General features: G+C 37.4%; 1 protein-coding gene across 1 annotated transcript; it reads left to right on the forward strand.

The window, feature by feature from the left end:
* Positions 1-7,636: 7,636 nt before the first annotated feature.
* On the forward strand, positions 7,637-15,910 carry LOC100369125 (carboxypeptidase B-like). Its single transcript, XM_085491478.1, has 10 exons — positions 7,637-7,838; positions 9,436-9,502; positions 9,762-9,965; positions 10,689-10,790; positions 11,275-11,379; positions 11,674-11,784; positions 12,271-12,361; positions 14,316-14,527; positions 14,699-14,783; positions 14,894-15,910. The coding sequence occupies exons 1-10, from the start codon at positions 7,750-7,752 to the stop codon at positions 15,088-15,090; spliced, it is 1,263 nt and encodes a 420-aa protein (XP_085347604.1). The 5' UTR covers positions 7,637-7,749; the 3' UTR covers positions 15,091-15,910.

A 15,910-nucleotide genomic window follows, 5' to 3' on the forward strand; every position in this document is an offset into this window, starting at 1 on the left:
GCGACGGTTATCTCGAGTTCCGTCCAGAACATCACGTGGTCTAAACGATGCCAGACATAACACAGCCATTCAGCTAATTAAGTCGATTAACTGATACGCAAAAACAAATTCATCACACATCCCTTCACTCAAACTGAGCCATGCCTCCTGGAATAACACGTTCATAAATCACCACCTCTAATTCCAAAAAGAAACGCTGCAAAGGTGCTCTTCCGAAACAACACGTAAACAAAAACAACTCTTAAAACATTGATATCTCTGTACTCGACAAATCTCAAAACTCTGAAAAACCCTTTGGGGCATTACTCTCCCCATCATATTCCGTACTCATAAACTCATTAAAACACCATAAAACTTCACAAAACTCATAACACTGTGTTGCAAATACTTGTCCACTGAGGCGCGCTTAAATCGTTATAAAGGACCTCGCACGTCACTAAATATCAGTTCAAAAAAAGATCTGGGCGCTTACATACATACAATTCGACACCACAAAAAAAACGGTAAAAACGATAGGAAAAGCAAGCAATACATTACTGTGGTAACCGAATGTTTGCCTGACCACCACCTTTATGATCCACACAGGAAAATGGCAATTAACACGTTAAACTCAGTTTTATTCTGTGGAACTGCAAACTACAACTTGGCAAGCTTTGCCGCCATTACAAACTCAAAAGTGGTCATTTGACCACTAGCAAAAGAACATCTAGCGTACTAAATATAGATACGAAGTTATCACATCCCTTCCCCCTAAAACACGAATAAACTCAGAATTACAAGTTCAACTTATCTGGACAATGCGTCCAGACCTAGTAGTAATAACACCTGGGCTAGAAATCTTTGGTTTAACTGTATCTTTAGGAGTGGTATCTGGAGGAGTCTGAATAATTGAGTGATCTGGGCAAGGATTACAATCAGTAATGTTACTAGGACTTGTATCAAGAACAACACTGGGATTTAAGTCCTCGTTAGAAACTGGAACACTTAATGAAGGAGTAACTTGTTTACTAACAATTGGAATCTATGGTAACTCCTCATTTACCCTAGTCTCACTAACAGTACTATCAAATTTCCTAATTCGAATCTGGTCTACATGTCTTCTAACAATTCTATCATCGACCAATTGAATTTTGTATGATACAGGACCAGTGATTTCGACAATAACACCTGGCAACCATCTATTCCTTCTACCACTATAGTTTAGTACTAGCACATTATCATGAATATTAAAAACTCGTGATTTTACATGTTTGTCATGATACAATTTCTGTGTTGCCTGTTTTGATATTACCTTTGATCTAAAATCAGGGTGAACAAGTGACAAATGGGTGCGCAGTTCCTTGTTCATAGACAACTTAGCTGGTGTAGCACCAGTTACACAATGTGGAGAACTACGATATCTAAATAAAATAGTTTTAATGTTTCCTTGTTTCATTTTTTTCACTCCATTTTTGAAAGTCTGAACTGCTCGTTCGGCTAAACCGTTAGAACTTGGATGAAATGGTGCACAGGTCACATGCTTAATACCATTATATAGCATGATTTTTTGGAATTCATTACTTGTGAATTGGCTACCATTATCACTAACTAATATATCTGGTAGGCCGTGAGTGCAAAATATCTCTTTCAATTCAGCAATAGTTGCTGTAGACGTAGAATTATTCATGACTTTCACTTCCAATCATTTTGAGTATGCATCAATTACAATCAAAAACATTTTGCCTAAAATGGTCCTGCATAGTCGATGTGCACCCTTTCCCAAGGTTTTTCTGGATAAAGCCAGGAATGCAATGAAGCCTTACTAGGTTTACTTCTATGAATTTGACAAATTTCACAATTCTCAACTGCTTTCTCAATATCACGATCCATGTGAGGCCACCAAACGTATGATCTAGCTATAGCTTTCATTACAGAGATGCCTGGATGTGCCTCGTGCAATTCAGATAAAATTTCCTGCTGTCCAGCAGGTGGAATAATCACTCTATTACCCCCACAACCTTCATGTACACTGAGCTCATGTCTACGTACATAAAACGGTTTCAACTCTTGTGATTTAAAATCATTTGACTAACCCCTTTTAACAAATGACAGCACTCTGAAATGAAGTGGATCACTGCTGTCCATTTTCTAATATGATCAGCGCTAATGGGTTGGCCTGACAAGTGCTCTAGCAATTAAATTGTATCTGTAGGTACTGGTACAGATTTTGGTTTATTAGGCAATGGTAACCTACTCAATGCATCAGCATTACCATTATCTAGGCAACTACGGAATTCCAAATTATAATCGTACGCTGCAAGAGCAATTGCCCAACGCTGCACTCTAGCACTGGCCATACTAGGCAAAGCTTTGTGTTCATGAAACAATGAAACTAAAGGCTTATGGTCAGTGACCAATGTAAAATGTAATCCAAAAACATAATTATGAAAATGTTTAACTCCAAACATGATAGATAAACTCTCTCTATCAATCTGAGCATAGTTTTTCTCAGCATCATTCAAGGTTCTAGAGGCAAAAGCAATAGGATGCTCAGAACCCTCATCATTTCTATGTGCTAAAACCGCACCAATGCCATAAGGCGAAGCATCACATGACAATACAATATGTTTATATGGGTCATAGTGTACATGTCACCACTTGAAATCAGTAATTTCTTAGCGTTTTTAAATGATTGCTGTTGTGGCTGCGACCAATGCCATGACACACCCTTACGTAGTAATTTATATAAGGCCGCCAACACTGAGGACAAATTCTTGAGGAATTCCCCATAAAAATTGATTCCACCTAAGAAAGACTTCAATGTGTGGACGTCAGTTGGTCTTGGTGCATCCACAAAAGCCCTAACCTTATCCTTAGAAGGATGGATACCTGTTGAGTCTATCTCATGACCCAAATAGGTTACACTTGGTTTAAAAAATATCAAACTTAATCTTAAGACCCTTATCATGCAATCTTTTCAAAACTTTCTCAAAGTTTTCTTTGTGCTCTTGATCAGAGACACCTGTAATGAGTATATCATCTATATATACAGTAACATGTGATATATCTCTTAACAAATTATACATATGTCGTTGAAAAATTCTGGGAGCCATTTTCACTCCATAAGGAACTCTATTATACATGAACAAACCACGATGAGTGTTGACGACACAATATTTCTTGGAGTCATCTTCCAGCAGCATTTGCTGATAGGCATTACTCAAATCCAATTTTGTAAAGGTTTTACCACCAGCCAAATTTGCAAGTAAACTATCAATCTTGGGTAATGGGAATGTGTCAGATTCAGCTACAGGATTAATAGTAACTTTATAATCCCCACAAATGCGAACACCCCCAGATGGTTTTGACACTACCACAATAGGTGTTGCCCACTCAGAATTCTGTACTGGTGTGAGAGTACCATTCTCTACAAGCCTGTCTAACTCTGAATCAGTGGCTTCTCTCAGCGCAAAAGCTAAGGGACGTGCCTTAAAAAATTTAGGTTTCACATCACTCTTTACATAAATCTTGGCACTATCTCCATTATAACTACCCAAACCTGGTGTAAAAACATCATTATACTTTTGTTTTACCCTATGCAAGTAACTATCATGATCACTAGACTCTACCTTGACTTGGTGTACCAATTTTTTCCAGTCTAACTGAATAATTTCAAGCCAATTTCTACCTAGCAAATTCTGCCCTGTACCTGATACAACAATCACCGGTAATGTGAAGTGTTGACCATTATAATCAACCTCCACCTTAACGACACCATCGACATCCAGTGTTTCACCAGTGTAAGTCTTCAAAATTACATCAACTTTCTGCAACCTCTGCCTTAATTCTGGGTTAAATCTACATATTTTTTTTAATTCCTGTGCATTTAACAAAGTAAAGCTTGCATCTGTATCAATTTCTAAATCAACTGATTGACCTTCAATATTCATTTTACACATAAAAGGATCAACTCTACCCAGATTAGCTCTATTGAGATTTTCTTCACAATAATTGATCTCATTAAAACTATAATAGTCATCTTCATCAACATCATTTCCCTCCAAAACCTCATTGTCAATTTTTTCAACTTGGTGAGTACTACCACCTTTAGTTGTTGACTTGACTTGTTTCCTGCTGCCAGTATAGCTTCGTCCACGACCTCTCCCACGAAATGTTTTTGTAGTGTCTGATTTGGACGCTTTTCATTCATGCACTTACGCGAAATATGTCCTTTCTGTTGACAATTGTAGTAAGTCTTGTCCTTATAGGTACAGTTGTATGGTTGGTGATTACCATCGCACCTCCAACATGGTTTTGCTATCGTTGTATAAGTTTTATGTATGGTAGGGGAGTCCTTCATATCATATCATATACATCTTTCTTTGCGCATTCTGCAGCTATGGCCACTTCATAAACTCTTTTGAATGACAAAATTTCTCCTGTTTTTGGTTCAATGGACAGCAGTTTAGATTGTATGCGCTCATCATTAATACCAACTATTAATTGATCATGTAGCATCTGATCCTGGGGTTCTTCAGACAGAGAGTTAAAATTACAGTGTTCTGTTTACGATTTCAAGGAAGACAAATAATCAGCTATACTTTCACCATTTCGTTCTTTTGGTTTGCACAAATTTCGCAAAAGTTTGTACGCCTTAGGACCTATTATGGCAATTAACACAGATCTCTTCACGTCTGGCTCTACTATTTTGTTAGCTACGAAATAATGTTCCAATCTTTCACTGTATTCCGTCCATGACTCAAGTTCTGGGTCGAATTCGCTAACGCTTATGATTAGCGCCATTCTGAATACGTAATTAGGTATATCGTTTTAGCAACGGAAGTTCACGTGAATAATTCTTAGATGCTGACTTACTATTTTAACTCACACAGAGTCCGATACCTCCTGTTGTAGTATTTCACACAGAAAATGCAGTAACCATTAATTTACAAAGCACACAGCTTGGCCTTTTTTGACACACAGTCTGCAGTACAACAACCGTCCGTGGCCATTTATGTGGTAACCTTATGTGTTATGTGTTTGCCTAACCACCACCTTTATGATCCACACAGGAAAACGGCAATTAACACGTTAAACTCAGTTTTATTCTGTGAAACTGCAAACCATTACAAACTCAAAAGTGGTCATGTGACCACTAGCAAAAGAACATTTAGCGTACTAAATATAGATACGAAGTTATCACAATTACATACTGAACAATAGGGTTAGGATTCTGGAAAAGAGTGCAACGTCTTGAGTTACAGTGTCCGTTACAGTGTTTAGCGAGCAGTTCTCTATACAAAACACAAATAGCTAAAGTTCTAATCAAAGTCTATAAGCGTCTCCACTTGTCATCGCGTTAGTCCGGGTCGTTCTTGTCTTTAATGTCGCCCAATTCTTGATTATACAGTCCTATTCGATACTCGTCCTTCATAAGGGGCTCTGAAGTCTTCATCTCTTCAGCGTTGTTCATCTGTGTCGTTCGGGTGAAGCCGTTAGTCGTCAAGCGCAGTTTCCGAGTGGTCTCTGCCATCGAGCTGTTAGTTCGGTTCGCAAGAAAGACACACCTTCGCCATTTCACTTTTCTTCACAGGATGTCAATATGCGTAAGACGCAATGCCCAGGGTTCTCACACCACGTATCAGGGGTAAAATTCTACTCTCGGGGTTCTCCACACGTGTCAGGGGGAATCTCGTCTCGTCTCTCTATCGCGTCCCCTTGAGGTATGGGATCGGGAAAGTTACTTAAGCTTTACAGTCAAATAGACACACACAACGAAATATGTATCAACTCTCGTCTTAGTCGATCAGTCGAGCACTCTATAAGACACAGCGCCCTGTGGAAAAATCCCCAAGACTATTGCAAGGCTGACCCAAGACTAGCCCAAGACTGGACTGCCTCAAGGCTCACCCCAAGACTCTCCAAGACTGCGTCTGTTCTGGTGTACTCGCCAAGACCAACTAAAAACTCTTTATTCATTTTCAAAACTCTAACCAATTACAAAGCAGTAAAAAGACTCTAAGGCATAACCTTCAATCATAAAGCCAATCACACTAAGTACTGGAAACGTCATATCTTTTGATTAATCGTTCACTACATTAATAACTACGAATACTAACTGTCAGAAATAGTAGTATGAATAGCGACGGTTATCTCGTAATTAGTTCCAAATCACTGAGTCGAGTTCCGTCCAGAACATCACATAGTCTAAACGATGTCAGACATAACACAGCTATTCAGCTAATTAAGTCGATTAACAGATACGCAAAAACAAATTCATCACACAGAACAGCGAATATAATAAAGCAACAACATCAATCGGTCACAAATAAAAAGAATTGCATTTTCAAACTTTAGCTGTGTTTGTTTCGATCATATATATGAACGTCGATCCTATTTCGCAAATGATCACAATATCATGTCGATATTTAATAACTGGCTTAACGTTTTGAACGACATGAAATGATTTCTGAATTTTGCATTTGATGGTTTAAAGGGGCACTTCCAGTTAAGCCTAATCTCACAACAAATTTACTTTCTGGATTAAAATTACAATCGATAACAAAAGATAGATTAGCTTTGTAAATAATATAAACAATGTTATCCCATGATTCGTTGGTGCAATCCCTGGGCTTGGAAGGTTTCCCTTTAATACATTTGGAAATTCTAAAGAACCCGGAATTATTTTTTGGAGGCTTGGAAACCTTTTTTCCCACAATAATTCGCGGATTTTATGTATTTTTCTATATTTTTTAAATATTTGTTACCCAGTGGACATAATTGACGGTTGGCAACTGGTAAAAAATATGTCTTTCATCGAATATTTTGTAAATAGTAACCGAAAATATTTATTTCCAAGTTTGCACCATTCAACAAGACTGAGACTGTGTACAATGGTTTCTAGTCCGTGTTTCAACGTGACAAAGATGGATCGTCCACTTTCTGAGATTGCATTTGATACAGATCATTGGCGCACAAAATGTGATGGAGTAGTTTAAACGGAAACATTCAGTTTGATGAAGTTTTGAACATACACAACAAGATTTAATGTTACGAGTGCCGGTAATTAAATGGCATCATCAGTGCGCACGTGCGTAAATCGTCGTCACCCATCGCCGCGGCAAAAACAAGTTTGTAATTTACAATAATCCAGCTTATGTGCAATAACGAATACGTAAAAAATAGTAAATCAAGTTATTTACCGCACATTTAAATTAACTCTTTATACATTCCTTGGTGGGGAGATATTGCAATTACAGTAACGGTTCATTCAGACAGGGGACTCAGCGCGATTATTCATACAAGGCCCGAGTAATGGGAGGGGGGACTTTTGCGATATAAAAACTGTTTCGAGATCAAATGTCAAGGCCACAGTCCGCCGTCCTTGGCTTTGACATTTTATCGTGGAAGGGGGCGCTTTATAACCAGAAGAGTCCGAGTACTGCGAATTTATCTGACTTAAAATTTACCTGTCCAAAACATCTATAGATAAATAATTTGGGGACGGCCTCAATACTTTAAAAGGAATTCACTGAGTCCTATCAACAATCTTGTCCGATATATTATAATTAATTAAGACCGGAAATGTGCTTCAAATATTAACCCGCGAATGTACTGGACGCCGTGTATGCAAATACCTGCTCGGCCCTTCAGTGAACTTTGCCACTACCGTGTCTGGTCAGCGCCCTTCAGTAAACTTTGCCACTATCGTGTCTGGTCGCGGCGTGTCTGGTTGTAGTGTGTCTTTTCGGTGTGCTACCCGTATTACCAATGATGGTTTCTTTGTGGAGTGTTAGCGGTCTTCTGCTGTGTAGCTGGTGTGTATTTGGCAATGCCGCACTCGGAGTTCGTTACGATGGGTACGTATGTCACTTCCGTCAATAACTTGCGTTTTTGATGCGGCTTATATAAAAGTGAGAAGGAGGCTTCGACACTTTTGAATAACTTGAGGTCATGGTGCCAATACCTCATACCCGACTGACTCTGACTCTGACCCTGGGTATGAATGGGTATAAGGTAATTACTATGAATCAAGTTGAACGTGTCTTATTGGTTATGCACACCGAAAATGGCATGGACCAACCTAACCTACAATGGACCTACTAAAAACATGTGGGTATATCGTTCGCGGGTATTTTGACCTATATTAAATTAGATGAAAATGCTGTTACAATATTTTGTTTCAAACGTAATACTTACTTATAGATTTTGGTAGTCTTTTGGGTGTTTTAATCGGTACAAATCTTGGTTTTAGAAAAAATGCCAAAAATTTGTGTATTTTCCTGGTAGAAACCAACCTTGCCCTTTTCATGTTTTTGCCATTTTTACACAAAAGGTAGTTCCACAACCACATTTTTAAGTGAGTTAAAAATAAAACCATAATATACAAAATCGTGGAAATCTGGAGTATCTGTCAGGTTCAAACTACCGCGAACACCGTGACCTTCAAATAAGTCAAGTGTTCAAATGTGCCATGCGCATGCGCAGTGACGTCATCCGTGAACCAAATAACTGTTCAAAGTTTGGGAACAAATAAACCTCATGTCATTCCCGATGGCCCCTTTGACCTCATTTATAAACTCATTTGCATACCAGACTTACTCAAGATACAGTTCGTGTCGGTACAAAGAAAAGCAAGACACTTTCCTCCGAAATAGAGTTAATGGAGTTATTTCTGAACAAAACAAAAATTTCCAAATTAGTATCCAGTACAAAATCTTTTCTTCGAATCGAATTACCAATACGTCTTAATATACCAAATCATAACATACTTTACCTTGTTAAAGCGACGATGTTGATAATTTGAAAGTCGGGTCTTCTTTTTACAAACAAAAATAATTAATTGTCAATTTAGCCTTTAGCGTCACGTGATCGCGAAAACTAGCGTGACCGGATTTCTTTCGCGGGTATGTTAGTTTTCGCGACCACGCTAAAAGGATTTAAAACAATTAATTATTTCATTTTGTAAAACAAAAAAGAAGTTCTGACTTTTCTAGTCTATTGGAACTGCAGTATTTCTAATATATACTAAAACACAAGCATTTAAATTGTACGTATCAGTAAAGCTGACGCGCATGCGTTGTTGAGTATTTCTTCGACCAAAATACGGATATCATATCATTTATATAGATTATTCACAAGGTCTCAACAACACGAGTAATACTGCTTTAAAACTCACTTTAAGTTCCGTGAATTGGGAAATTTAAGAGATAAATTTAATTATGCTTGGGTCTCCGAGTTGTTGAACTCCGTGTCGAGTTACCATTTCGATTTCGATCGACACATCTTCTACAAACAGCGATGAAGGCGCTATGTTCATGTGCAGTACATTTGATGATTGAATATTATCCGGGTTTTTTTCAAATTTTAGTATCGAAAAAAATAAACAATGTGGGACTTAAACATTTTTTCCCGTGATCTAGAGGTAACAAATGTTGATTTTATTGACATTATTAGATACCAGGTGTGGCGATTCAAATATGGTGATTATGACAAAGTAACTACAATCATCCCGACATCCCAGGTACTCAGCCACTTAGGCTAATCTTTTTTTTTTATTCAACAAATAAAATTACATAGACAAGTACACTTAGGCTAAACGATTCGCGTAATCCCCGTCACATTAGAACTTTGATGAATGTATTTTTCCACATTATCAATATCACGTTTCGATGGAGTTACACGTTTTTTCTACTATCGTTTAAATTATTTGTTCGTTCTATCAATTATTAAAGAATTGTAATTAGCTGCCAGCTTCTCATCCCTCATTATTTCTATTTCAGCTTGATGTGTGGCGGCGTTCTTCGGCGACCTTTGATCTCCTAGTCACGCCTGAAATTCAACAGATATTAAAGTCAACCAACCTGAATTATTCGGTACTGCAAAAAGACGTGCAGAGAACGATTGATAAGCAGAGCAACACAACGAGATTAGCAGAACCCACGCAGGGAATGTTTGATTTGTCCGTCTATCATCCGCTTGATGAGGTAGGATTAAACCTTTCCGAATAACTAGTCCAGTCTGTGATAATCGTTTGTTTTTGTTATCATGGACCTTGCACTTGTCCGAGCGATAATAAACCTCGCAAGTATCCATTCACTTGAATTACTGGTACGTTTCACGAGTGTATTAAATTACGTATTTCATCATTTCGTCAATAAACGAATATATTGTGCTGTTCAATAAACAACGTTTTTTTTAAAATTCTTATAAGATGCATGGAAATTAGGTCAGACCGTGACTCGTTGTCGGTTCAAACTAACTTTCGATAAGAGAGAGTATTTGACAAATATTGCTTAAAATGAAATCAATGTGGATTTTGTTTGGTCAATTATAATACGACTTTCACATTTCTGTATAAATTCTCCGTTTTACAACATGTTTGGCGTGAGAGCAAAATATATATTTATGTAGTACCAACTTTCATAAAAAAAAATGTCTCCAGCTCTTCTAGATCATCATCTATTCTATTAACTATTTGGCCACGTTTCTTTTCTAACTCCCCTCTGATACGCCAAGAAGAACAAGCAAGTTTAGTTTCCCATGTAAATTTAATCAGCGATATTCAACGATTTCTGTTAAAATTATACTCAAATTCAAGAAATACAAAAAGCACAAAATGTTCCGATATTTACGCTCCCGCATACTGCGTTGCGTGGGTAGTCTCGCGACCACGTTACAAGATGCTAATGCATAATATTTCCGTTCAGATTACCAGATTTATGCGGGCGTTCTCAGGAGATCACAGCGAATATGTGACATTGGTTGACATTGGAAAGTCATACGAGGGTAGGAAACTACAAGCATTGAAGGTGAGTTGACTCAAGGGGAACAGTTGATAGATGTTTGTCGGCAATATTGTCTTGTATTATTCCACTGTTCAGTTTTGCTCTGCGACACATAATAATAATAATATATAATAAGGCACAATTCATTTAATATGGTTGGATTTATTATTGTTGATGAACACGCTTCCAAACAATCCAACATTTTAAGATTAAACAATAGAATGACGTAACTTACCGTAATTAAATTAAGATTAAATATTTAAAACGTGTTTTAGCCTGTATGTCGGGTGCGACGATGGGGGGGGGGGGATATACGTTTAAAATTGTATGAACTAATCAGTTCGAATGGTTACGGTAACAAGGAAAACACCGCGTGTTTGTAGGTTTTTTATTGAACATTATTGGTGTCTCATGGATGAGTTGGTACAAACGCAATCAACTTCTCAGTTGAGAAACCGGCGAATTATAACCAGCATAGTTTCCTTGAATGATTTTTTTTCTACTACAGATTGGCTTCCCGAGTAACAAGAGTAAAGACTCCTTTTGGATCAATTCCGAAGTCCATGCGCGTGAATGGATATCAACGGCCGTTGCCCTTTATCTTGCCAACCAAGTAAGCTAAATTGTTGTCATATTAAAAACCTTAAGGAGGTGATTAGCCGAGGATTGTCGTATCATCCTCTTAACAATGAAACCATGGGCAATTACCGGTTTAATCACAAGAAACCTGTCCATAGGGCAACTTAATTGTTTGTCAAATATACCTACTTAATCGTTTGTTTGGAATACAAGCCCGTACTTCATTTAATTTGATTTTGATAATTTTATCGGATTTGTGTCATTTTGTTTCATTATAATCGTGGTTATGCATTTCTAAATCCCAATTCATCGTCATCGTTTCCGTTAGATTGTCAGCGAAGTCGGCGTGGATCCCGTAGTGGACGAATTGTTGCGCGTGTATGATTGGTACGTGATGCCAGTATTAAATCCAGATGGATATGTTTATACGTGGACCACGGTAAGCTGAGGATTTTTACCATGTAATGTTGTTTTGTTCATGTGTGCGACATATATAATGTCAACATGGAGTGTCCGCGCTCAAGTATATATTGAGCGAGTATATATTATTTTGAAACACTTTTTTTATTAAGTTGCGCCCTCTAGCGACGAAAGCTCACGCGACTCCAAAATGGCGTAGATGAGGGTAAGCAATGTGGTTTAAATAAAACAACTATATTTAGATGTGTAGTCTTTCGTCATTTATATTGTGGTAAATTAAAAAAAAAATATTTTGTTTTGATTAGCAATAAAAGATAAAAAAATATCGATGCTATGAACGTCATCCTTAATGTACATTTCACGTCACTGAAAAGCTAAATCGCTTGAGGGCGCGATTTATAGAAACGGTATTCTGTCAAGGAGTATAAATAAAAGCATGCCGTTCAATGATTAGAAGGTACTGAATTAATATAATAATATTCATGATATGTTTTATTGCCTTTAGGATCGGCTGTGGAGAAAAACTCGTTCCATGAATATGGGCACAACATGTGTTGGTGTGGATGGTAATAGAAACTATGGGTACAAGTGGGGAGGTAAGTTACACACCTATACTCAGACACCCCTCTATTCGGAAAAAAATGGGCTTGAACAAATTGGGCTATCATGATGAACAACGTTGAATAATTACCATGAATGGATCTACTTATTGTTGAAAAATACATAATTTTATTATGTGACTTCAGTTTTATAATGATTTTTTGTACCGTTGTACCATATTCTATAAAACAGTTAACTAAAATTCGTCCGCCAAAATCAAAATCGGAAAAGTTGAAAAACGTGTTTGAAACCACTTGCGGCAATGAATGAAAATAAAACATTATTTTTACCAAGACAACGAGATCCAAATCTCGACCTACCTCTAAATGATTGGTACTTATTTTCAAATTGCAACTCCTCCTGAATATGTCACTCATCTATAACTTTCTGAGTTATCCTGCTTACAGACAGACAAACAAGCAAACACACAAACGCACGCCTGTTAAAATATAACCTCATTGGCGATGGCAATTATAAAATACAGCCTCATTTCTGTAGTCAAAAAACAAATTTATGCAAAATAATTCTAGGCTCGTTTTGCACAATTTGTCAAACAAACAGTTCATGGATACATTTTTGGGTTTCAGTCATGATAGCAATTTATGCATAACTTAATTTATTTTACTGAGAATGTTGTGTCTTTTTCGTGATGTTTAACAAATCCCGACATAATTATTAAACAGGTTAAACTTCGAGGTCCGCCGAGGCCCTGTTTCGTTACAATACAACAGTTATGGCGCGTAACTTAATGCTTACAAACAATTCCGTGACATTTTTAATAATTACCCTCCTGCTATCTTTTAATAGATCTCCGTGTTAATTTTCACTGCATTCAGTGATCCTACCATTAGAGATAACTTATTCAACTTCCAGTATGTTTAATTTGTTTAAGAAAATAATAATTCAACTGGTAATTATTAAGCATTTCATTTTAACTTTGTGTGCATAACCAGTTTTCACAAACTGGGGTCACACATAATACCTGTAATGATTCATCAAACTGTTACATTAAACCTTTTAAACGTATTTTAACTAGACAAGTGGCACGAAAAAGAATAATAGTTGTCTACCATCGAAACAGATTATTATTATATTATCATGATGGTTATTGAACAACTATTATCCGTGAATATTGTGATTTTTGAGCCATATATTAGCATATAGTGTAAATATCTTATCTCAAAATTTTCGTTCGGCGGTTACAAGTGGTGAAAAAAAATCATATTTAGTAATAAGATAAATAATTAATTATGGTTGTCCCAAATTATTAGACAAATTTATTTATTGATTCCTATAGACATTATTCCAAAATTGTCATTTTTTTCAATCAATAAATCAATAATTATGTGACACTTGCACAGTTATTCTGTGCGGTATCGTCATGTTGGAAAAATGACTTTCTTTCGTTTGTTGAAAGTTTAACCTCGAATTCATTTCCGCCTTGAATGGCCTTATTCGTGTCCTTGAATGACACCGCGTTATTATTTCTGGTGTAAGACATAAGTTCACTCGAGACTCAACGTTTTGTAAATTGATTGGATTGGATCTAAGTTATTCTAACAATTAACTTGTGTCATTATTTTTTGGGAAAACTAATTATCTGAATGTCTGTCTTAGAAACTTGATGTCACGCAATTTTGGGCAGATTAGTGCGAGGTACGTCTACAAAGCTCTATCGCCGGTCTCAAGAGCCGTAGGGGATAACTTCTCGCCCAACCTGCCATTGCGTGACATCATTACATTTATTTATATATAGGAGTGTCCCCGGATGGGTTCACCCACAATGTCAGTCAGTCGATATTACCCTTTACTGTTAACGTATCTGTTATTGTTGTGTGGCTTCATGATATTCGTCTTTGTACATTTATTCATGGAAGCTAGTAGGACTATTACCGTTACTATTCATGTATATATTTGTGCATATTAATCACCCTGTGGCATCCATTGCAGGAGAGGGCGCTAGTTCGGATCCTTGTAGTAACGAGTATATGGGACCATTTGCTTTCTCTGAGCCTGAAATCCATGCTCTGGCGACTTTCTTATCAAGAACGTCAAATACCAATTTCCGACTTTTCCTGGATCTCCATAGTTACTCTCAATTGTGGCTGTATCCATGGAGTTATGTCGCCGAGAACACCCCGGAAGATGATTACGAGCAACAGGTATATGTTATAGTGATGACGTAATTTCCTATCACGTGATGAAGAATTTACTGGGTTAATAGCAAAATTCTATATTAAATTGGGAACATTATAGACAGTACATGCTACTAATTGGAAATTGCTGACGTGCCGTGGCGTTGCTTACTTTCGATATCCGTTTTGTCTTCACAGAATCAGATGGCAAAGTTGGCAGTGCAGGCGATAGTTGAAACGCATGGCCAGACATATACATACGGCAACTCTGGCGGAGTAATGTGTAAGCATATGTTAATTTATTAGTGTCCCTCCTGTGTGAGTTATTTTTGTGTGTGTGTTTAAAGTGACAAACGCACTTGTGTCAGTAATTTTCCCATTGTGTATTTTCAGATCCAGCCTCTGGCATGAGCATAGATTGGGTGTATGGCGTTCTCGGTGTGGTGCATTCATATACCGTGGAACTACGAGATCTTGGTGAATATGGATTCCTCTTACCCGAATATGAAATAACACCAACATGCGAAGAAGCCTATGCAGCTATCAAACGAGTTGGTCAAACCCTGCTCAACGACAAGCCGGGAATCTAAAAGAGAGAGGGCCCCTCAAAGAGTATAATAACGCGAAATGCGTTGATAGTGGTGCTAGGAATCTGTGTAGCTGCCACCATAGCGAAGAATAGGAGAAATTTGTTTTCTGCAACGTTTAGTGTCAGGCGCTGATTAGAGACTTGTGTAGTACTACTATAGCCAGGAAACCGAGACTCACAACATCCCCGCCCGAAGCGTGATGACGAGCACAGCACACACGATGCACTGCTCGCTTAGTCTCATTACACGTAATAAAACTTGGATGTGAAGAGTTTTAATAAAAGCTTTTTTTTTTTTGTCTAGAGAATATCATATGATTGTTTCTTTCATTAATACTAATGTCAACTATAATATATACATTTCATCTGATTATCCTTGCGTCAAATACGAAATCAGTACGTGCGAGTTAGATATATGAACAATTAGATGGACGGATCTGGGGTATATAATATGCGAAACGCCCCAAATATACATGTGGACTGTAATCAGCATTTTGCAGACAAGTTTCTGTGCGGGCCCATCAGACTGGATGTCATCATTCCACCTCGGAATACCAGAGTATAGGCATTACGAATTAAAGGTGAAATGTCAAAGCACAGAACAGCAAACATTATGAAAAATATGTGTGCGAATTATTCTTCATCAAAGATTTTGACCTCTGCAATGGTCACATTCGGGGTATGGGTCAATCCGGGCGGAAGTTTGCGATCTAAATTTGCGATCTACTGACCACGAACAACGATAATAGTAAATATAGTAAATATTTCATTTTAATTTATTTATCTGTTTTCTAAATTACATACTATGTCAAGAATTGGAA

The sequence above is a fragment of the Saccoglossus kowalevskii genome, chromosome 2 (assembly GCF_978046115.1).
Source record: "Saccoglossus kowalevskii chromosome 2, keSacKowa6.1, whole genome shotgun sequence".
NCBI lineage: Eukaryota > Metazoa > Hemichordata > Enteropneusta > Harrimaniidae > Saccoglossus > Saccoglossus kowalevskii.